Source organism: Struthio camelus, chromosome 19, assembly GCF_040807025.1.
Source record: "Struthio camelus isolate bStrCam1 chromosome 19, bStrCam1.hap1, whole genome shotgun sequence".
NCBI lineage: Eukaryota > Metazoa > Chordata > Aves > Struthioniformes > Struthionidae > Struthio > Struthio camelus.
Window position 1 is genome coordinate 6,860,620 of NC_090960.1, and position 23,570 is coordinate 6,884,189.

At 37.4% G+C, this 23,570-nt stretch overlaps 1 protein-coding gene across 2 annotated transcripts in view; it reads left to right on the forward strand.

Annotated features, from left to right (window-relative positions):
• Positions 1-23,570, forward strand: part of CA10 (carbonic anhydrase 10) — a 215,888-nt gene that overhangs the window by 33,955 nt on the left and 158,363 nt on the right. For both annotated transcript variants that reach the window (XM_009678896.2, XM_068913571.1), the window contains one exon: positions 6,054-6,128. In XM_009678896.2, coding sequence (XP_009677191.1) covers positions 6,054-6,128 — 75 coding nt within the window. The remainder of the gene's footprint in view (positions 1-6,053; positions 6,129-23,570) is intronic.

Here is a 23,570-nt window from a genome sequence, read left to right on the forward strand (position 1 = left end):
ATATGGTGATGCATACAGTGTAGGCTGTAGTAATATTCATAAGCAGGCTAACCTTTCTTGTCTTGTAAGTATTGACTTATAAATGATGCTTTATATAGCACCTAAAGTGTGTGGGGTTTTTTAATATCAAAAGGCTGCATAAAAACATCTCAAATAATAGCTGCAATTATGTAGAGGCATGTTTTAAACAAACTGAACATTAATTATAGAAGGCTGCATCTTCAGCTAATTACATCTGCTTAGCTCCCCTGTTGTCAGGTCCACTTTATACATGTGTATTCCATTTGCTTTAAGAGGTGTTGGTTGGTATGAGCCAAAAGCTGATACTTTTATCATTCAGGATGTAGAAACTGATTGATTACAATGAGTGAATGTGTGTTCATTCCTACATATTGACAACCCATCCTTGGGTTTAACAGTGTGCAGAAGATCCACAGAAATTTAGTAATTAAAACTACTAATTTAAAATAATTACAGACTGTGTACATTACCTAAGAGTCTTTAAATTGATTTTAGCAAAAAGTACTAGACCTTTTCTTCTAGCTTTTTGTTTTCTTTTTAAACAATGCTGCACTGTTCTTTGGAGGAACAATTTTCTATTAGATGACATGATCTTCCCAAACAGTACCGAAAAATTCCATTAATTTTAATTTCTTCTATAAGGCACAGCCATCTTGGATTACTTGCTTGTCAATGACTGAGGGAGGTACCCTGAGAGCTACAAAAGTACTATAAGATGAACTGTGGAGCTCTGATTGATAAGTCAAGTACTATTACATCCCTGCGCAATAGCTTGTGCTGATTGGGAGAAAACCTCATAATGCCTATAAAGTCAATAGTCTGTGGAATACAAAGGGTGAACATAAGTGAAGATCACAGAGTCATCTAATACTTTGTAAATAGATCTTTCATTTTCTGTGTTAAGCTTTAGAATAGCAGCTTTGAGGATTTATTTTTCTTGTACTATGCGCTATGCCATTTTTCTGTAGGTTTCATATGAAAGTAATGAATTAATGTCCTACGCTAAGTTTATTAATTATGAAATTATATGGTTCATAGTTGCAGCTGGTTTTCTTTAATCGTGTAAATATGCAAAAAGGGTAACAGCAATAAAAACATTTTTGTCTTTAATGCCAGGCTAATACTAGCCAGGTCATCAGAGCAAGACTCTTAGGATGTAAGATGAGGATGGAGAAGCATACAGAATGATTAATGTAGCAATCAAAAGAGCTCAGATCAATAAAATTCAAATAAAAAAGCTTTTTCCTAACCTCTGTGAACCTGATTCTCCACAGTCTAGCATTTTTCATCTGTGTGAAATGACTGTAAGGTGAATGGAGAGTTCTGATCTGGCAGGATTCTACTCTTGGCTTATGCTCGGATGTGAATGACATAAACAATGGCGTCAGATACAAGGCTGTCTATCCATGTAAACATAGGAAAAATGACTAGTTGTAGAATGTTTGTTAAATACCTTGCAGATAGGGATACTTACTAAGGGGCGTTTTGTATTAATTATTGCAGTCCATGTTATGGTGGCATTAGCCTTCCAACAACATGAAGGCCTCTGTGCTAGAGTTGTATGCAAATATTTCAGCATCTGAATCATGGTACCTGGGATCTGATGTAATGTTAACTGATGATTTTGGAACAGTTTTAATGAATTACAGTATTTCCCAGTTTCTCTTTTAATCATAATACTACCCATTTTAACATAGTTACCTAATAACTTTATGTGGCTTTGCCATCTTTTGCTGTTTGCATTTACCTTATGTTTTTCTGGTCCTGGGTAACGTTGTTTCCCCACACACAGAAGTTACTAGGAAATGAAAATGCATGGCATCTTGCAGAACTTAGCCTTTAATTTTACTCTCCACAATGAGATATACCTATAATTATCTGACAAAATGAAAGCAACATGTGTCATATCTATTCTGAATAAATATCCTGTCTCCCCTACAGCAGCTGCATGAAAGAGATCTGACAAAATGGTGTTATATCACACAGCTACTAAGCTCAGATACTAGTAATAGCAATGCAGAGGGAGAGAACACTGAAGCAAATGGAGGTCATTGCAATATCCTCTAGCACTTTCAACAAACGTGGCACTTTGGATTGTCCATGCTAATGGCAGAATACAGTGCTGATGCTAACATTGTTGCAGAGCTGCTTGTACACATAATCTGCTCCTAGCAGCAGAGAGTCTGTTCACACGTGTTTGTCTATTTTGATATCTTGTAGAAGCAGTGATGTTTCTTGGAAGCAAAAGGCGTATAAAGGTTCTATACAATTTCCTGCCCTAGGTCTTTTGAAATTAGTCTTAAAACAAAATGTCTCTGAGGTATCAGAAATGAAATTTTTTTTTTTAGAACTTAACCCTCTCCAGAAATAGAGCATTGCTTTCTAAACCTTTTCCTTTCTAAACCTAAACCTGAAGCCTCTTCAGTGTTCTTATATGACCAGTCATGCCAAAACAAGGAGCTGCCGTGGCAGTAGAAATATAGGAATATCTGAATCCACAAGCCAAGCATGCATATCTCTCTGTGGCCCTCAACTGGGAGAACTGCAATGAGGGGTGCAGTGTTTTTCCTTTAATTGAAATAAGGAGGATGCTGAGAGAGTTATATTTTCAGTGTCATGAGGTGGCACATGTGAAGGATCCTATTCCTTGGCATCAATTCCCAAGCCATACGGTTGAACCTGTTTACCTCGGCACAAGGCCATCCTGTCAGATGAGCATTGATACAGTTGTAGAGACCCTGTGTTGTACGTGCATCATGTGTAAGTGGCCCAGCTAGGATTCCCAGCAAGCACTGTCCATATGTCTGTTCATTCTAATTTTATATTGCCTTGTTCCGCTACTCATCCAGGTACGGGTTGGATTAAGTTTCAAAAATAAAGAACAGCTTCTTTACTCCTGTAATAAGACTTCTTGCCCATTGGTATGATGATTTAGGAGTAGGTTTTGGAACATACACATTCCTCCCTGGTCTTACTAGTCCCCTCTCCTTCTGCATTCAGAGAAATGAGAGCTTTATAAATCTTTTTCCTTCCTATGCAGAGTCACTGGAGGATCTGTCAGAGTAAATCTCTGGCACCAAGCTAGATTTCAGATGCACAGCAGAGTGGAAATCCATGTTCACTGACTCTCTGCACTATTTTTGCAGGATGTTTTGCCTGAACTGATAAAAAAACATTGAGGTTTCCGGGTTTAAGAAAGAGCATTGCACTAGGGATTGTCGCTCTAGCTATTCTCTTACAACAACCTGCCTTTCCTCTTGATTTCCTCAGTGGCTTCAGTCTGTAAATCAGCAGTAGCCCCAGCGATGCTCTTGCCCTATCTTAGATATTTTAAAATGGCTGTGGTAAGGCATCTTCTTTTACTTCTTGTACTCCCTTTTACGTGTTTCATTTTCATGTGTATTGAAGAGATAAGGATCTGATATCTGTGCAATGTGCAGAATGATGTCAGGTCGTGCTCTTCTCTGATAGCTGAAACAGTTGCACGGGCATCCAATTATTTAGTACAAAGCTTCGATAATCTAATTTTCTTGCTCATCTCGCACAGTCTTTTTTTCCATACTAATGCAGAAAATCTGAAAAAATATGGCAAAAACCCTACTCTTCCTGATATTTCTTCTGGAATTAGCTTACAAAGTGTTGGTGTAACACAGTGCAATAAAACTGTGGAGATGGTGTCTTTTGATTATGGTTTAATTTAAACTCTGAATGATGATTTTTTTTTTTAATTTCTAGACCTGAAATGTATCATTTAGATTGATCAGAGTGGGTAAAATTGATAGATTTTTCTATTCTATGAATGCTGACAGGAAACAGTTGCACTTGGAAATATCCATCCTCCCTGCAATCTTTATAAGGTGCGTCTATCCACATACATGCCCTTCCCCCCCTTCTACAATTCAGCTGCCTCTGGATGACTGAACCAGCTTGAGCTGTGTGTATTACTACAAGTGGATTTTAACACAATTAAATTTTCTGAGGAATTTAAGCAGCAGAATAATCACCAGGTTTAGTTGGCCCTGACTTATTAATATCCTCTCCTACTTCTGAAGTATCCTGAAATCTTTAAGGACTTCTCTTGCAGAGCACATAGGTGGAAAAATAACTTGCATAAACCAGTGCTGAGATCTGAGTGATCACAGTTCAGGCTATATATGAATAGTTGCTGCTCAGATATTTTGATTGTGGGTTGGGATTTGTCATTCTCCAACTGTTCATATAGTTTAGTCTAGCACAACAAAGCTGTACACAGTTTGAGTTCTCTAGACAATGATATAAAGGTTAAAAAATGAAGATAATATAATCTGCAAACTGTAAAGAGTGCACTGTGGAATAGTCTTTTCAGTTCAGCATGTCATCATTCAATCAATGGAAGGAGCACCAGTACTGCAAGGAGAATTCTGCATCCACACACATCCCATTCCATTAGTGTGTGTTTGGATTTCTGGTAAGCAGAAAGTGTTGGTCCTTCTGTCAGCACGTTTAATTAACGTGAGCTTTACTTTTGTTTCTGCAATTTACAGTCAGTTAAATTGTAAATATTGTTTTGTTACTGATAAAACAGTATGTAATGGTCCTCATTTTGTATCCTTTTTAGTTTGAATGTCACATCCTCTTTGTAATTTTTAATGACAACAACAATTTTTATTAGATTGCTGGAACTTTTCCCGGGGTAATTGTCTCTTTTGTATATAATATCTGACCAGAAATGAAACCGCATTAGAAAGCTGCTAAATTTAGTACTTTTTGTAGCTGAGTTTTTATGCTAAAAAAAAATAGACCTAATGCAGGGGATTAAAAATACCTTATAAAAAACAATATTTAAGCTAAAGATACACTAGTTAGCTGAGATTTCTATAGCACGGTGAGAGAGTTGCTTTAAACATGAAAATATCAAGCATAATGAAAGTGAAGGTAGAATATATTTACATATTAGCTTTATTCTTCTAGCATATCTTTTAGAAATTAACTGTAAGTTTATCTTGCTGTGTATCTGTATGCCCTTTGAATGCTTTGTTTTCTATTAACAGAAATTTTACATTATGGCCATAAAATGTGGTCTAGTTCCAATTTCCTTCAAGATAATGAGAAATAATGACCTTATAACTAGTAAACTGATTGACCATGGCCTTTCTACTCTTGGCTTTTCAGGAATTCAGAGAAGTCATTTAAGCAACAGTTTCACCAGGAGCAAACCTTATCCAAAGTTTAGATTGTTATTGCTGTGGCCTTCAGAATACTGGTCAAAAAAAGGCTTTCCGTGTGTAACCGCACTGTGCTGTCAGACACGACTGTAATAGAGCCACATGTCATATGTGTAACAGAAGCGAGTACCTTGCCTAGCTACCAGGAGGCCTGGGGTGGGATAAGTAGTGGGTGCTATATCGCAGGCAGAGCAGATAATAGAAAAACCTTACCTCCCTGCCTGAGCGAAACAGCATAAACCAGTAATTTATGAAGCCATGGGCTATACTTTTGGGTTCTGTTTATGAAACTCAGAGGACATGGGATGAGAAGGAAAGCAGATATGGATGCAGCTATTGCCTATGGTTCATTCTGTCACTTCTCCCCGAAGTGACAGAGTATTGGAGAAGGATTTTCCTTTTCCTTGGGAAAGGAAGGGGAGAACTTGCTTCTCAATGCACAAACTTTGACTCAGATATTGACTACTGCATGGGCACGCTCTTTTTATCCGCATTTTTATCCCACATTGAATTTATGGCTGGCACAGAAACCATCAATAGTGCTAGAGATCTTCACTTTCTACCTGAATTTTTAAATTTGTTGATAAGTTCTTTGGAAGCTGAGTATGATTTGCTGTCTGAAAAACAGGGACAAGGTGTGAATTTACTTCAGGGTACAGACACAATTCAATAAACTGAATAAATATCACCTGGGAAGTTGAGGAACGGCTCTTCTGTAGAAATGATACCCTATTACTTTAGGGTTTCCAAAGTTGTTCTTGTAACTGTAATTAAATATTTCCTATGCCTTGCCTTAATTTTATGATTTCTTTGATTATTTCTTTCCAGCTCAACAAAATTCACCAAAAATCCATGAAGGCTGGTGGGCTTATAAGGAGGTGGTCCAGGGAAGCTTTGTTCCAGGTAAGTGCAAGTCTAAAATCTTAGTTTTTATTAAATATGTTTCACTGGAGTTAGTATAGCTTTTTTTTTTAATCCGTTGCAAAGATGGGAAGTACATAAGTACTGAACAACATGTTATACAGAATGGTACAAGCGTTTTTGTTAATATATCCTGCAAAGACCATGGCCATCCTCAAGAAAAAACAGACTGCTTTGATGACATTCTTGTTTTCTCTTTATTACTACTAGATGAATTTACTTATCTGATTTGGGAGTTCTAGACAATGCCATTTCTACAAATGTAAGAGTGTATTAAGCAAAAACAATGACACATAAACCTAGCTTGAAAGTTGCCATTGATTGTTGTTTTAGAAACAAGAAACGGCGGTTGAGGGAGGAGGGAAGAAAGGATGAAACCTTAACTTGGTAATCGTTTTCTGTTAGCAGTTGTTCTCTGTTCGTCTCCCTTCATTTTTCTGAAACTCTAGTAGTTCTTAGGCTAGTAATTTTTTATTTTCTTTTTGACCTAGAATTGCCATCTGATCTTTTTGTGCTCCCATTCTGTAAATTCCCTCATTCCTTCTGTCAAGCAGAATGACTTTGTTAGGCCTTTCCTGTTTCATTTGACTAGCTGTTTTCACTAGAACGAGAATCAGGAAGTTTTAGCAACTTCCATTTTCTGTTCAGAGACCCTCCGTTCAGTGAGACAAACATGCATTCATTTATTTTATAGCTAAAATAGTGTTCCAAGTTCTTGCATGAATGCACCATGAAAATTTGATCTTTATTTGATCTTTATTTCCTCAATGTACTAGAAAATATCACTCTTTGTGGTAGTGTGAGCTATTGCTAAGAATTTATAGATTTGATCTATCATCAGATTTATCAATGTTGCGGCAGCAGCTACAATCCCACAGTCATAGAAAGCATACCCAAAAATGCTGATTATCTTGGTAGGAATACTAGTGCAAATGAGATGAGATATTTTAACCCAGGAGTTTCTGGCACTGAAATTCATGTGAAAAGCACATGTGAAAATGGTCACTCTGTGACAACATCCACAGGTCTGAAGCTTAATTATATATCAATGTAAAATAAAGCAGCTTTTCAGATTTACTTGAGATTGGTCTGGGCTGCCAAAAACACTACAATGTACTATTATGCATGTTAAGTTCCTAACATCAGTAGAGGGGGGGAAAAAACCCTGTACATTGTAATAACCTCTTTTCAAGACAAAACTTCAGCCTGCCTGATTTGCATGACTCAGCTAGATGCTCAGTAGGTAGGACGTGAAAAAAATACTTATCTATCTGAACTTCTAATTATTTCAGCTTAAAGTTAATGAGAAAAATAAATTTGATTGCCAGCAAACTAATTCATGTAAAGAAACATACTTGATCATGTGGCCAAGTAATTCTGATGGTGTTCCATTCTTAATACCTTGAGAAATTTGGTCTTGGGAACATGCTTAGTGGAACAAGAAGGAAATGGTCATGACTGAAACTTTCAAGAGGGAAGACCTTTCAGACTAGTGTTGAGAGAAAACTGCTTTTTGAGAGAACCCTGGATTACCCACACCATATTGAACTAACCTAGCACAAATCATCAAGAAGCTGACATCAAGAAGAATTGATCCAGGAGGACAATTATGAACAGCTCACTGAAGAAGCCATGCAGAAAGTAAGGATAATTTGAGGGCACCTTTCTTTCAGACTGTCACACTTCTTTCAAATTCAACTCAACAACCTTACAGTGAATCCCCAGCCAAAGAGAGAAGACCCATGAATTTTTACAGAACAAACACCACATTTTTTCAGTGACATCTAGATTCTGGAGTCTTTGAAACATTTCAGGGATGTATTTTATGGTTACGATCTCAGACTAACACATCACAAAGGACATGTTAGTGCATATTAAGCTTATCCATAACGTTAGCTGTTGGATATCAGATCTGCATGAGATGCTAATTAACACCGGAGAGGTGATAGCCAAAAGGCAGTTTAAGGAGCTGTAGCTGAAGGTTTTGACTGATGTGCACTGAAGCAAACAACTATAGCCATCTGCTAAGGTGTTACCTTTCTCCAGCTGTTCGTCCTGTCCCTGGACTCGAAGTTACCACCTCCAAAGATATTAGAAAAGTGTATTTGTCTAAGTCTTTGTCACTGCAGTTCAAAACGGCATCTTGTCAGTTTACACTAATGAGATTGACATGAGTACGGCTTTTTCGCTGCTCAGGGTGGGTAACCATGGAGAGATGACTAATTTGGGGTAATAATATTGTAAAACTCCATCATGAGTTGCCAGAGTTTGTCTTTCACAGCCTCGACTGTGTGAATACTTTTTGCCTACATCAAAGCAAAGCCAGTGTCTTATTTTGAACTATCAAGTCCTGTTTCATGTATAGTTGTCTAAGTACGCATTCAGGAGTATATCACAGTTTGGCCAGGTTAGAATATTCCATCCATATATTTTTCAGTTTAAGTAAAGTCCTAACTGATGCTCTGGATCCTGCACAAATTTGTGTCTGAGCATTTTAGCATTTTACCATATAACCCCAAATCTCAGACTCCTTACATTGTGTTACTGGTTTTAGGAAAATAATTTTAAATACCTTTCTAATGTAATGTTTTCAGCTGGTTGTGATGACACAGTATTTTTTCCAGATCCTTGGATTCACAGTTTAAAATACATGTTGTAGACAAGAGGCTCACAATCACTGATGTGTAGTACCTGACAGGTAGGAGAGGACATAGGTAGAGATAAGGTGCAGGACACCTCCACCTACTCTTCCCCTGACTTCCCTTCTTGCACTATTCAACAGAGAAGAAGCAAGCAATGGTAACTATGTCAGGTCAGGGCTTCCCACTTCAGTAACTGTGGCTCAGATCTGTCTTAGTGCCAAGCCTTGCAAGTGAGGGTTCAAAGTTGCAGTGCAGAAAGGAGAGTGTACCTGTGGCCCTGCTGCATCTCTGTATATCCCAGTGATGCATAAAAGACCCTTAACTACTTCTAAAAGCAAAGAATTGCTTTTTGGAAAAAGTAGGTAGTGCTTTAAAATGTTAATTGAATGCAAATTAGGTTCCAAATTAAACTTCAGGGAATGTTCAAGGGTGAAGAATGGATATTTTTATTTATGCATGATGATTTGCATAATAACCAAATAATCTATGTTATTACATACTTTCACTACACAGACTTTTTCTGATATGGAATATAAAAGTAGTTTGTGATAGATTAAAAGTACACAAAACTAATCATTTTTAGATGGCTTTGGTAGGCTGAGTTTTGCTGCTACTATGAACATGTTCTGTTTCACTGATACAGTAGCACAAGCATTTTGAGGGTTGCAACGGCAGAAATATTTCAACCCTATTCTGCACCATTTCTTTTACTTCAAGTACATGCTCATAACCTTTGATATTTTTGTGTGTCGGACTGTGTTGATTCTGTATATCCTGCTCTTTTTTTTTTTTCATAACATCAGAAAAGTGGGCTTTGGTAAGCATAAAAGATAAAAGTGGTTATATCTAATTTGCAATTATGGAATCCACTTTTCAAAAGTCCAGCCTGATACTGAAACTTTGTGTATGTTTGCAGGAGCACACGAGTATTTAGTTACTCTAGGAAGATTCTGTCTTCATGATCTTTACTGAACCATACTGAGTCTGAAGTTACTTTACATGGTGAATATTGATGTGTTAGCTTGGCTTGGTATGATGATTTAAAGAGGAAGTCCATTGGTATCAGGTAATGAGTGAACTTGGCTGAAGGGGCAGAAAATGTTCTTTTCCTTCCCTACAGTAATGGTAGTAAGATAACTGTCCAGATACAGATTCAAATCCAGTTTGGTTCATTACTGGTTACAGATTACTAGATCAAAAGGTACCGATTTCCCTGAGATTCTGAGATGAGAAACCCCCTATTCATAGTTACTTTCACAACACATTTTACTATAAGAAGGAAAAGCCTGCTAGAGATTAATGCTGCTCCTGCATTTTGCTAGGATTGTGCCCTAACAGACCAGCTGGCAAAGCTACACTGACCTAAAAGGAATACAGGGTAGTGTTTGTGAAGCACTGTGATTCTCCAGGGAGGAAATGCATGAATTTGATAATGATTTACAAGGAGAAAGAAGCTTGAAACAAATGGCAGTAATGATCATGAGTGTTAGAACCTTTTTTATAAACTTCCTGCTGTCCCCACGTGCTTTTGTTATGGCCCGGGCAGGTAGTTCAAGTGTCTCCAGTTTCTCCTCTGTGGGCTTTAAGATTTCTTTTTCATTGCCAATTTCTTTATATACCTGCCCAAAAATGACCCCTAATTGGCAGGTAGAACCAGGTTAGAACCAGGAACTGTTCATCCATGGTCCAAAATCGAGAAGCATAAAGCTTTAGATCCAAATAGGTCTCAAATTTTCTGAAAAGCTCATATACTGTGCTGTCTTCCAGTCACATAAAGGTCTATTTCATACATTGAGACCAAAGCACTTAGGTAGGCTGACTACATAATACAAAACATAAACCTACTGTTTGCTACTCTTATATAGCTCCCCTTTTTTACTTAACGATAGCATTTTTTTCTAGTCTTATTTGAAGACTTCAGGAGGCTGCAGCATTGCTCACCGTCTGGTACATTTTGCTTGACAGTGAAAACATGGTGCTGTCTGAGCCACAATAGTGTTTTAAACAGTCTGCATACACTCTTCAAAATCATTCAGTCTGGTGCCAGCTCTGAAGAATTAACTAGCCATATATAATTATTTATTGGAACAATAATGGCGGTTTTTCTTTTAGAAAACCAATATTTGGAACACTTCATTTCTGCAGGATGATGGAGTACAGATTCTGGAAATCATTCACTTACTGATCGGAACTTAGTGTAGTATGTGTAATATTTCAGTTTTGTTTGTCAGTTAAAGAGAGCTTGAAAGGGGTAAATATTTTGCACCAAAATTTTTTCATGATTTCTTACCTCCTTCAGTGATTTTGCAAAATCTGACTGTTTACAAATCACGTAACTGGAGAGAAACTAGTATTTTTTTGTATTTTTGTATGGCAGTTCAATACAATTATAAATGAAAAAAATACTGTCTCACTTTTGAATCAATTATTGATACAGTCCCTAATTTTAGGGTAGTAAGGAACAGGTGAGTTGACTGCTTTTAACTTGGAAGGGAAAAAAAAGGAAAACTCTTGAGGGGAGACATTTGATGGGCTTAGTTCTAAAACAGGTATGGCAAAATTTGCTCATCTTATGAGTTCTAATTGAATTACAACATTGAGATTTCAATTGAGAGGCCAGTTCTGTTGCCCCTTCTCACTTGAGTACCACCATTGTAGTTACTGAGATTGTAAGCTGGAATCTTCCATAGAAATGTAAAGAGGCTGTATGGAGAGTGACTAGCACCTCAGAGGTTTGATTTGTCTCTGAAATGGTTAAATATGGTATATTAGGACCTGTTTATGGCTCTACATAATACTGTTCCTTCACAAGCAAGTACAATTCCATGCAATACAACCTGGACCCAAGGTTTTTCCAAACATTTAGTCTTATTGAAAGCGAGTTTTATGGGTATTCTGTCTGAATTAAATGATGAGTTTTCCAGATTAATGCTTTCATAGGTTGGATTTTTCAGACAAAACCTCTTGTTATGAAGGTACTCACATTTTACTGCATGATTAAATGTCCCTTGGCAAGTCCGTGATATAACTGATAGAACTATGCCATGCTTCTTTATAACAATAAGTATATTTAACATTCTTAATCTCTGTTCTCTGAACTTCAGATTACACAGAGCTTTAAGAAAATGTAAATATTCGCAGTAATTTTATCTTTACCTGTTTTTTAATATGAATCTGCTTTCTGTCATGCATAGGTAGAGAAATAACATGAGATATTCTGTTCGAGTGGTGGTTTGTAGTGTTCTCTTTCAGTAGCAAGTCACAGCAATGGTGGAAATATCAGAGTTCATATTAAATGCGAAGCTGCATATGTGAGAAATGGGATTTCGCTAATTCATTTAAGACATTGCCGCAAGTGGCTGCTGAACGCAAGTGCCAATTTAATGACATTGTAGGATGTGTGGTAGGTGTGTGCTGGTTGTCTCATGGGCATGTTCTGACTAAGTACAGGTAAGAACATACAAGGTGTTAGTTCATCTGGCTGTAGTCCAGCGGTCTTCTGTACGTCCAATAACTCTTAGTAACTAAGCAGGATTAAGGATGAAGTAATTAAGTAGGCTTTTTCTTAAAAGATTTTTAGCAGTCCTTCCCTGGAGTTGCCAGCCAAGATGAATCCTGAACTCTCATCATCATGCAAAACAAACTTCAAAGGCATAAGCCACTTTGGCTGATAGGATAGCCCTGTTTGCTGCCATTTCTGATAGGCGATTTTTGTGGGCAGCGACTAGCCCTTAACAGAGATGGCTGCATTAACTAGGAATATATATATATTTTTTAAGCTACATCCAGCTTCTGCAAATGCTTTGCAATCTGTGCAGAGAATTTTCTTTTAATTCATTCCCAGTTTCTACCTAGCTTTGTATTACCTACGTCTCTCTAGAAGCTTTCTGAGACTCCGTGTCCAGAATTAATAAGTATGGTCAGTCTCAGGCCAGGAAGAAAAACTGCAGCTACAGCTTTGTAAGTGGTGTTTTATCCAGAGATGCAAAGGGTGATGGGCAAAGGGAGATTTTTAGAAACTGGTGGGAGTAAAAACAGGAAATTGATTGGTAAATGTGTGTTAGTCATATTATCTTGTTCAAACTGTGTTTTAAAAGTTGTAATAGATGATGTTAGATGTAATCATATCAGACTCCTCTCTATTTATGGCATGTGCACCTTTGAGGTTGCAGTGGTGAGTAGTTTAAGTTCATGCTTAATAAGCAGGGTCCAAGAGAACCTACTGTCTCTTTATGCTCTGTGCTTGATAATAGCAGGTAACACATTTCTTAATCAGAAAGAAATAACCCCTGCTCTTTATCAGCATAAATTGCGGAGACACTTCTTCGATTAGTTATATTTAGCACTGAAAGAAGACAACAAAACTCTAAGGCAATATAGAGGACCTCCAGATGTTACATAGGCAGTTCTCCAGGGCAGTCTGACTGCAGATGGTTATGTCCTGGCAGAAGGCCTCCAGGGAATACACTCAGAGGAGAAGCAGCTCTGCCTGCCTGCCTGCCTGCCTGCCTGCCTGCCTGCCTGCCTGCAACATGAGCCTTCTCCGCTTCACAACATCTGATACAGCTGGAGACACTGTGATTTGGCTCCCATAGGCCCGTTGTGACTTGACTGAGAAACCTAAGATTGGGGATTATCTTTTTACAGATGGTTTTGTCACACACATGGAAGTCAATAGATCATTATCCTCACCCCTTTCTACTCCTCTGAATACTCATCTGCACAGACTCCTGTATAAGAGCCTTTGTGTTGAGACTAAATACTTCTGAATAGAATCAATGGCAGTCTTAAATATGCCCTGTGGCTGCAAACATTTTGAATGTTAACACATCTCTGAATACCTGTTTTCCTAAACTTCCTTCATATCTTTCATTTCTTCAACAAAATAAATAAATACATTTCAGAGGGCACACTGAAGAATGCTGAAAAATCTCAGATTTTAAACCTTGCTAAACTTGCGGTTGGACCACAGTTCTTTGCTAAAGTGGTCTCGAATCCTGCTTCTCCTCATAACCTAATTACTTTTCTTGTTTTTTTTTTTTCTCTTAAGTTAGAGTTGGTATACAGAGGAGAAAAATTGCAAGTAACAGATGTATCTGGGACTACACTTTATTATACTGACAGGACCAAATGATTCATGCTGTCTCCCTGTCTATTTCTAGCCACAGTCAGGCACTGCAAAGGTCAAGCCTTCCCTTAATAACAAATAACTGCACTGGATAGTATGATGCATCTTGCTGTGTTACCAGCTGTCCTGTACCTCTCTTGCTGATTGTGCAGGCTCCTCCTGCTAGGACACAAGCAACGGAGGACCTTCAAGGCAATGAAATGCAATGCCTTGTCAAGTATTGTACCTTACACTTAGCTGTTAGGTCAGATGCCAATTTGAGAACAGCAGTCCTCCAATTACTATTTGCTTGATAAAGCTGAAAGGCCTCTTTCCCACTAGCCTGACGTGGTTACACTTACTAGATACCTCACAGTGACACTCACACGAGTTATAAGAAATAACAGTTAAGTTGCACTGATTCTTTGAGACAGCTGTAGTTTGTTGGGCTACCACAATCTGCATGGCAACCATGGCTTTTAGTTGGGAGGAAGTTTAAGAGAGAGTGATTGCCATTTTGTCATTTATGCCCTCAAACAGGAACATAGGGAGCAGTATCCAAAACATCTGCTGTCCTGCTTGCTGTGGGGTCTGCAAAGATTACAGAATCTTGAAGAGCTACAGTTACTGTTGGCTAAGTAACTGTTCTTTAGGCAAATTTAACTCAAAAATTTTTTTTGAAATAATATTCCAGACCACTTTGAACTTGTTAAAAGCAAAAAGCTAGCAAGCCTTCCTCTGTGGTCCTTCAGGGGTTCATCATACCAAGATAAGCATATCCTCTTCAGTTTTGTTTAAAAAAAAGGATCGTTCCTGTGCAGGATGGTAGAGCTGTCATCAAAAGCTTGGGGTTTTGCACTAAAAAAAATAAGACCAATATCAGGAATCTGTCTTTTCTTGCGTTCCTCACTGTGAAGCAAACTAAGGAATTCCAAGCATATGTACTAGTGAATAGATACAAAAAGGTTTATCTTGTTCCTGACAGCTTACTAAATATAAAAGCAGTTGAAACAGTGGTCCATGACAAACTCATTAGTAACTGAAGGCTTGTAAGTCTTTACTTTGAAAGATTATTCAAGATAGTTTTAAGTGCCAGACAGCAAGGCTCCTGAGTATATGTATGGTATAGTCAAGGAAAAGTTTCTTATCTTATGCCTTGATGAGCAACTCTTCACACTGTATCTTAGTAGTTCATGTCACCCTTTGGAAGCAGAGGTTCTGATGGTAGGCATGTCTTAGAGAGAATTAGAAGCACAAGGAAATCTGGAAACCTGATAGAAGAATCAGTGGCTGTTCTGTTTGAGACCCAGGCTTTTCCAAACTAATAATCCAAATTCAAAGTCAGTAATGATATCTGCCATGGTTGTTTATGTAGGATGTCGCTTGGATTCTTGGCTCTTATATATTAATTACCTCAGATTAGTACTCATTCTTTTTATGTGTTTTTGCACAAGCAAAAACATGTTAACAGTCATTGTTTCCTACATTAAAAGATACCTTTCTGTACACTTTTTCATTGTATTACGTAACTTAAGTCACAGTGTCCCTTGGAGACAGAAATCACTGAGAAATAATACAAAGGAATAACATTTTTCCATGCTAATAATGTTCTGTGTTGGCCTGTGGTGACTGGACTTAATCGGATAAGAGGTACAATGCTTCAACTTATGTTTGCTTAGCTACTTCCCCCATAAGTCTGTGTGGGATGAAATGAAGGACCACAGTTTAGCATGGAAACAAAGTTAATGGGTGACACTGAGCAGGCTGTCTCACCTCTCTTTGTGTCATTTTCTCACTTGTAAAAACCACTTTTGTAAAGTGCTTTGATGAAGAGAAGTATAGCTTAAGTGTACTATGATTAAAGTTTGTGACTATCAGGTAGGAATCCATGAGGCTGTTCACAGCAGGTATTGCAGTGACTTCAGGGGGATTTCTCCTGACTGTTATGTAGGTGATGAACCTACATTCAGCCTATTAATACAGCATGCAGTTTTCAACTCTTAGATCACAGTAGTGCAATTTACTGTCATTAGGGTAGAATTTGCTAAGTCATACAGAGGAAATTATGATCACTGCAGCTACACTCTTATTTATGATTAAAATAAACTTCTGAGAAATAAGATCACCCTCAGTACTGTTATTATGGCCACTTGTTATTTGTTGTCAGTGACAGATTTACTGTTACTTACAAAGAAATACCCTGTCAAATCCAGCTACTGCCTAATGGAGCAATAGGTCAAAAAGAAAAGGAAATCAGGCTGTTACCTGAAGGTAGATGAGTCATTTAGTATGCAAGTGTTTTCCTTATAGACCACTATGATTTAAATTGGAAATATGGAACGAGGATTATCGTAACATTTATTCAGTAGCCTACAAGAGCTTTAATTCTGAAAGCACTGTGTTTGTGTATGTGTAGGATTACTTTAGATTCTTCAGTTACGGGATTGATATTGACTTGATAGCCTGAAACCACTCATTTGTACTCAGGGAAAATTTCCTCCTCTTGTAATACCTCTCTAAAAAGGTCAGTTGTGAATTCACTGAACCATGACTCCATTGAACACATTCAGAAGCAAAATCTATGCTCATCGTTTGCCATGTCTACCTACCTAAGAATTAAGTGGAAAGATTATTGGAAGAAACTTTACTGTTGTTATACACTTTAAAATACAGCTATCATATAACATCACCCCACCTCAATATTTCTGGGCACATGCTATTTGTGGTCATGGAGAGATTTACTATCTCTTACAAAAAACTCACCATAAAATACAGTCACTTACTTAATGCATTTCTGGCTACCTGCTGACCCTGCTCAGAGCTGTAAATCGCATTATAGTTAACCACTCTTGGCAAAAAAGGAAGCTTCCTGAACGTTATTGATTGTTTTTTCTACTAGTGAAAATATTACTTTAGAATGTCACTTTTTCCTTTCTGAATAGAGTGTGGTTTTCTATTTGGGCACTTTTTCATTTTGTATTTATAAAATGAACAAAAACGCATGAGTGTTTCCAAACCAAGCAGTCACCAACTTTATAGTCAGGACATAAACCCTGAAAATAACAGCATAACATCATAATGGGAAACCTGACAGGTCGTTAACTACAGCTGTGCAAATGGCCCTGCTATAATTCACAAGTGCATGTAGACAAGCCTACAGCCTTTCACTCTCTGTTCAAAAGAGAAAAATACTGAAGCATGCAGCACAAAATAACCAGGTCACACTGCAAGTTGTTTGCTTGACACCAGAGCATCATGCTGATAGCTATCCCCTCGCTCCTCCCACATTTTTAGGACTTTTTTTAGGCCAATTTATTTTGTGTGTGTTTTTAATAGCCAGGAGCTTCAGTTATGGGAGTCACTTGAAAAATGAAGATCTTTACACAGAGAGGTCATTTTACAAATGTTACCTGAGCTGTAGGTAAACAAAGGTGGATACTCAAAGCTCAAGGTAACAGTACGGAGGCTGGGGGAGAAATAACCAACCAGTTGAGATACCCATGTCATCAGGCTAGTCTGCCTAGGGTCCCCATGCTTTTTGAAAAAGAAAATGACACTCCTGAAGGTCCTTTCCCTTGGGAGGAGCCCATGTCTTTTGCTGCCTAAGATGACTACCCAACAAAGAAGGAACACTAGGCAACAGAACAGGCATGCTGGTCTTGGCATACCTACTTCATGTGCATGGCCAGATTTTTCATTTCAAAGGCTGATGAGATAGCAGTGTCAACTGTATCTCAAACTGAATGAAAAATGTGAACAATCATTCCTCTCTGTATGTATAGTCCATATATGTGTGTATTTTAATAGAGCTGAAGAAAGTTATGTGATTATTTTCATTGGAATGTTGGCATTATCTCATAGTATCTGCTGTAACTCCAGGAGTGTTGAGGAGGAAGAGGAAGGAGGGTCATGTGTGCAGGCCAAGCAATAGCCTATTGCACAGCCACTGTGTTTCAATTTAAAAACAAACCCAAGGTTGAAAACTAGCATTTAAACCATGGCATTTCAGTAAAAATGATCAGATGATGAGAAGATGAAATTGTTCTTCCTTGTTTACAAGGAAGACTGTGGTCACGTTCAGTTTAGTAAAGTCTCTGAAATCCAAGGGTTACTTTCTTTTTACACTAGAATAATTTGAAAGCAAGTCTGGCTGGAGTAGTTTGTACAAATGCCTGTTTCTGCAAGATTTTAAAAATCCTGGGGTATTGCTTTCATTTGAAAAAAGGTCGCAGTGAAACCAGTGGGATTTGCTTGCTAATTCAAGTGCTGTATCCCTTCAATAAAGGCATCAGAAACTGGTTCTTTTTTTTAAAAAAAAAAAAAAAGGTATTTACAAGGTTGTATTCCTTTTACGATGTTATGTTTTTATATAAACTTTATACTTCCATCTTCTTTACCCTAAGTGAAATTACTTACTTACACAGCTGTGTGGTGTAGCCCACATAACTTTTCTTCTAGAGTGTTTACACTGCTATTGCATTAATAATATGCTTTTTCTGTGTATCACATTTCAATAGCGTATCCTCTGTTTCTCAAGGGGAGGAGGGACCGAATGGAAGGAATAAATCTATTCCTAGCTGGAATCATGCTAGCGGCACTGTACTACTAATAAGGTATAGGATGAATTGGATTTTCAGTTCTGAGGGAGGAACTGCTGCTTTGAATCATCAGTCAGAGTTAAAGCCATATCATGGGCCAGCTGCCCTACTACAACACACAAATAGGAAGGATTGTTAATTCCCAGCTTTATTCTCAATTTAGAACAGCAGGATTTTGTTGTTCTGTATGACTCAGAGAATATAGGCTATAACATAGGAGAAAGCATCTCAAACAATGTAGTCAACCTTTCTGAACCCGTATTTTCAGATTAAAGTACACAGTCTATGGCTACAGAATGTCTATTCAGTATCGCTTATCTGGCCATTTCTCAGAAGTGAGTTCTAGTTCCATTTAATTTTCCCTACCCAGCAGTTGGGCATCTTCAAATAGCTCTTCTTCCTACTTTTAAATTAGGCTTTCTTAAAATAAAGAGGAAATAAGTGCCTGAAGTTTAATAGGATATGGCTGAAACACTTATATTGCATGCCCTCACCAGGTTCTATTACCCAGATACTGACATCTTTAGAATTACCCAGTATTTTAATGTACATTTTAAATTGGTTAACAGGAGTATAAATTAAAGTAATAGAGAAACTAGTCTCTCAAGATTTTATTGCTCATTGTAATTTCACTTTTATAGGCATATTGCTTTGAGGCAAGACTTGTGGCTTTATAATTCTAGAGAATAGTGGTAAGTAGCTGGTGCCTCACTCCAGAGCCTGGTGAAATCAGTGGAAGACCTTCCACAGACTTGAACAGCCGAGGCACAGGGCCATAGTCATGTTATTCTCGCTGCTGATTGCTCAGATATAGTTTCCCAGTTTAGAATGCTGTCCAGTACAAAATCATTTTTAGATAGAGACTTTTAACTAGTGTATTCTAACATGTTTTACAATATTTTTCATGCAACTCCTACACCTAATTTAAGCAAAATAATAGCTAAGAGAAAAAAAAATTAAGATGACAATGAAGGTTATGTATGTAGACGAGATATGAAATAAGAGTTGTGAGCAGAAATATGGTCTTTCTTCCTACGCTTCTAAAACAGTGTAATCACAATGATAGACGTTTGAAGAGGGCTAAAGAAAGATACTGGGTAAAGTGGCAAAATTAGATTGAATTGGAAGAAGTGAAGCTTTTCTCCTGTATTAATGAAGCTGAGGTTTCCGCTGCCTTAGCATTGTTTCTCCTTCCTTGCTGGTTTCTATAACTGCTCTTTTCACAGCCTTCTTTCAATTAACAGTACATTGAGTCAGGCACCATTACACACTTCAGCAAGAATATAGAGCAACATGTAGTATTTGTAGGTAATACAGATATTTTCCCAGTTAGTCACATCAAGTCGTGAGTATTTGTAGTTATTTGTATCTATTAATTATAGTAAGTACTTAACATTTGTGTAGGTTGTATGTCAAAAGTCTACCTAAAACACTACTAAATTGCAAAGAAAGACTTAACGCAGTTCCATAACATGAATATTTTAAAATATCAGAGAGAAAAGTTGCTCAATTTCATAAACAACGCTTCTTGATTCAGAAAGTCTGGCTGAAACATATGGAATAAATTTTTCTAACAGTATCCACTTCCTGAACTGGTTTAGCAGTCCCAGTGGCTTTGTAAGACTGATGGGCAGATCTACAAACTATGTTTAACTGCTTTAAAATGTAAATGACTGGCCAAGGAAAACGAGCTAAGCAGGCAAGATATACAGTTCCCTCCAAAAGGCTGTGGGAATTAGGCATCCAACATGCTTCGGCAAGAAGATAAGATCCCAGTAGGCACAAACAGATAATTTAGTGCCTAAAAGACCATTATTATTCTGGCTGTAAAGTTCCAAAGCATCTAAATCACTCTTCAAATGAGAGCTTTAGCCTTTGGAAGAGTGTTTTCTGTTGTTTTAGGGGTTGAGAGGGGGGCCAACAGCTAAAATATGAGTTAACTCATAACCCTGCCTTCCCAAAGCCAGCACTTATTAAATGGAAATCCAGAGGAAGTTAAATAACATTAAAGCAGTATAGGCAGAAGAAATGAGTTCAAGAGAAAGGTGTTCTTGCTTCTTGCCTCCTTCTGGGAAAATTTGTGGTAAACTGTTTCTAACATGCCCCTCAGGAAGCTGTTACTGAGATTCTGGCATTTAATTTTCAATTTCCTGCTTGACCTTGTTCTGCAACATGAGCTTGCATTGGTGTTCATACATAGTATACATAAAGACACATTCCACTTGTTAATACATGCTACTGTTGCTGGGCCGTATATTTAGTGCAAGAATTTTGTGGGGCATGCTGTTCATAATTGGAGAAGAGGGGATTCTTAGTTGCGGGCTTTTAAATGCAAAGCTGTTAGAATAAGGTCAGCTGGCTTTAATAAGGAAATATTTTCACAAATGTGTTAAAGATGTATTTTTGCTTACCAATCACACAGCTACAGTCACATTTCCCAAACTGTATTAAACTACAGTGTATTACCCTCTGAGTTACTTCTGCCTCTGTAAAGAAATACTACACTAAATCTTGTAACATTATGAATTTGCAGGTTTGGAGAGTAGAAGGGGGCACCAGTTCTGTGTGTTCTGTATGATCCCAGTACTTTTATAGACAGAATAGTTGTCAGAAGTCCTGCCATTTGCTGTGCTTAGATACGGGCAGTAAATGAACATTTTAGTCATGCTTTTCTATACTAAAGGCAAAAGGAGTGGCGTAAGAGTTTCTATCTTGATTTTTGTGTCAGTAGAGGAAAGCCCCACTTCCCCTTCCAATGGCCCATTTTTTGGCTTGATGCATTTGTTTTTATAGGCAGAATCCACTATTAGGGACCATTGTGCACACGGCAAGTTTACTAATGTGACTTCTAAAACAGTCTTGAACTGCACAGGGTTCCCCCATATTGTAGTATTAAAATTGCAGGGAAATTCACATTTTGGTGAAATGCTTTCCTTTTACAGCACAGCAGGAATGTCATAAACAGAACCAGATTCAAGCGTCCTATTCAGAGAATCTTTACGTTTGGTATGTGTTTTCACTCCCTAACTTGCCTGTTTGCTTCCTTGATGACACCATGCCTCAATTCTAAATGGCTAATGGTAATCTCACAGCATCACTCTGTTTTAATATTCTCTCCCTGGTATGCTTTGCATGGAAGTGACTGTTAAATATATAGAGATTTTTGTATTGTGAACAGACATATTCCCAAATCTGTTTGCATCTGCTCATTTGCTGTCTGAGTTAATGCCCACATTTATTCCATGTCTGGACTCTGCAGTCACTATAAGCTTAAAAGAAATGATCATACTTTAGCCTAACCTTTTCCCTAGCTCAGCTGGATTTTTCATCCTGAGCCTTATTAGTGCCCACTGCTTCAGGAGAAACGTTCAGCTGCCTGGTGGAACTCACAAGCACACCTGGTCCAATGAATAGGCAGAAATAACTATCTTTAGACATTGCACAAGTAGGTCATGAAATTGTTTTGTGTATTTTCTCCCTCTGAAACAACTCAAACCCCCCTAAACAGATGCAGCTACAGTGTAGTACAAGCCAAAATACCAAAGCCCAGAGGAGAAGACAATATCAAATTTCACTAACCTCTTAACAAATTAATTATTCTATTTATACAGGTATTGTTGTTAGGCTTTTTTTCTTTCCCCTCTCAACCTTACATCTCAAAAGTACCTATTTTACTGTGCGACTCTGCAGCTGGAGTGCTGCACGTTCTTGCACATGTATATATTAATATATATTTTTATATGTATATGCACATTTATTGTATTTAAACATTTCTAACATTTAACACTCAGGTGTTTCATGTGCAATACAGTTATCTGTAGCACTCCTTATGTAAGACTTACAGCTATATAACAATACTAGGAAATGATACATCTATGATAGATATTTAGTCTAGTAGTTGAAGAACATATGTAATTTACACTACAAGAGGAAACTTATTTCAGTGAATTTTTGCTGTGTGTAGAGATGAATAAATTGTTCTTTGAATGGTAAATGGCATTTTTGCATGAAGATGCACAAATAAATTTTCATTTTTTCCAAAATTTCTTTTAAGAATTGGAAAGACCATTGAGACATGTCTTCTAGCACTGTCTTGTCAACAGAGTCACCTTATTTATGTATTCTTTTATTTATTTATTTATTTTTAAAGTTTTATGTTTTCATGTGAATATTTTCCTGAAAGGATTTGGGCTTTTAAAAATTAGTTTTTTAGAAATAAGCCACAGGAAAACAGGACAATACAATAATGTGGGACATGTATATAATTCTGCTTGAACATCAGCCAACTGATAATTGGCAGAAGCCTGCTGTCTTATTTATAGAGGCAAAAGAATGGGTCATCTTGGAAACTTCTAATGTCTTGTCTGCACTTTTAGACTGTATGTTTCTCATTATTTCTAAACAATTCCTTCTCTGATTAGTTCTTTTTGCACTGTCATCAGTCTTTGGCACCAGGCTGTATGTGTTGCACAGCCATAGTTATCTACCTTCAGACTCTTCTCATTTTTATTCTAAAATAGCTGGTATACTGAAACGTAGGGACAATCTAGAGCATTGCATCTAAAGGAGTGTTTTCAGTGGTAGCTGGAACTGGGAATTTGGGCTGCTTTTGAATTTCAAACACAATATGAAACTTTGAACCCTCAAAGGAAAAAAGCCCACTTCTACATTCACCTACAAAAATTCATGCCAACTCTAGAGGTATAAGCTATGAGACACTTGATGCATATTTCTAGTGAGAGCAGAGATCAAACAGACCTCTCAGTTGCTGTCAGCTTGTGAGCCTGGCTTAGAAGTTATGAGTGAAATATTGTATTCTGTAATTGAAGTTAGGTGATTAGAAATAAATACTTTTACTCATTTGAAATTAAAAATGTTTTGTAACAGCAGAAAAACTCCTTAGTGACACTAAATAAGGGCTCATTAAAAATGTTTAAGATAGTAAATGCAGGTGTTCTATGTTGCATGCAAGTAGTGGACTTGAGAGACTTCTCAGAGGAAGATGACAGTGACATAGATGAAAGGAATGTTCTTCTAAATTGATAATAAATGAGGAAGAAGAAGAAAAGATCATGAG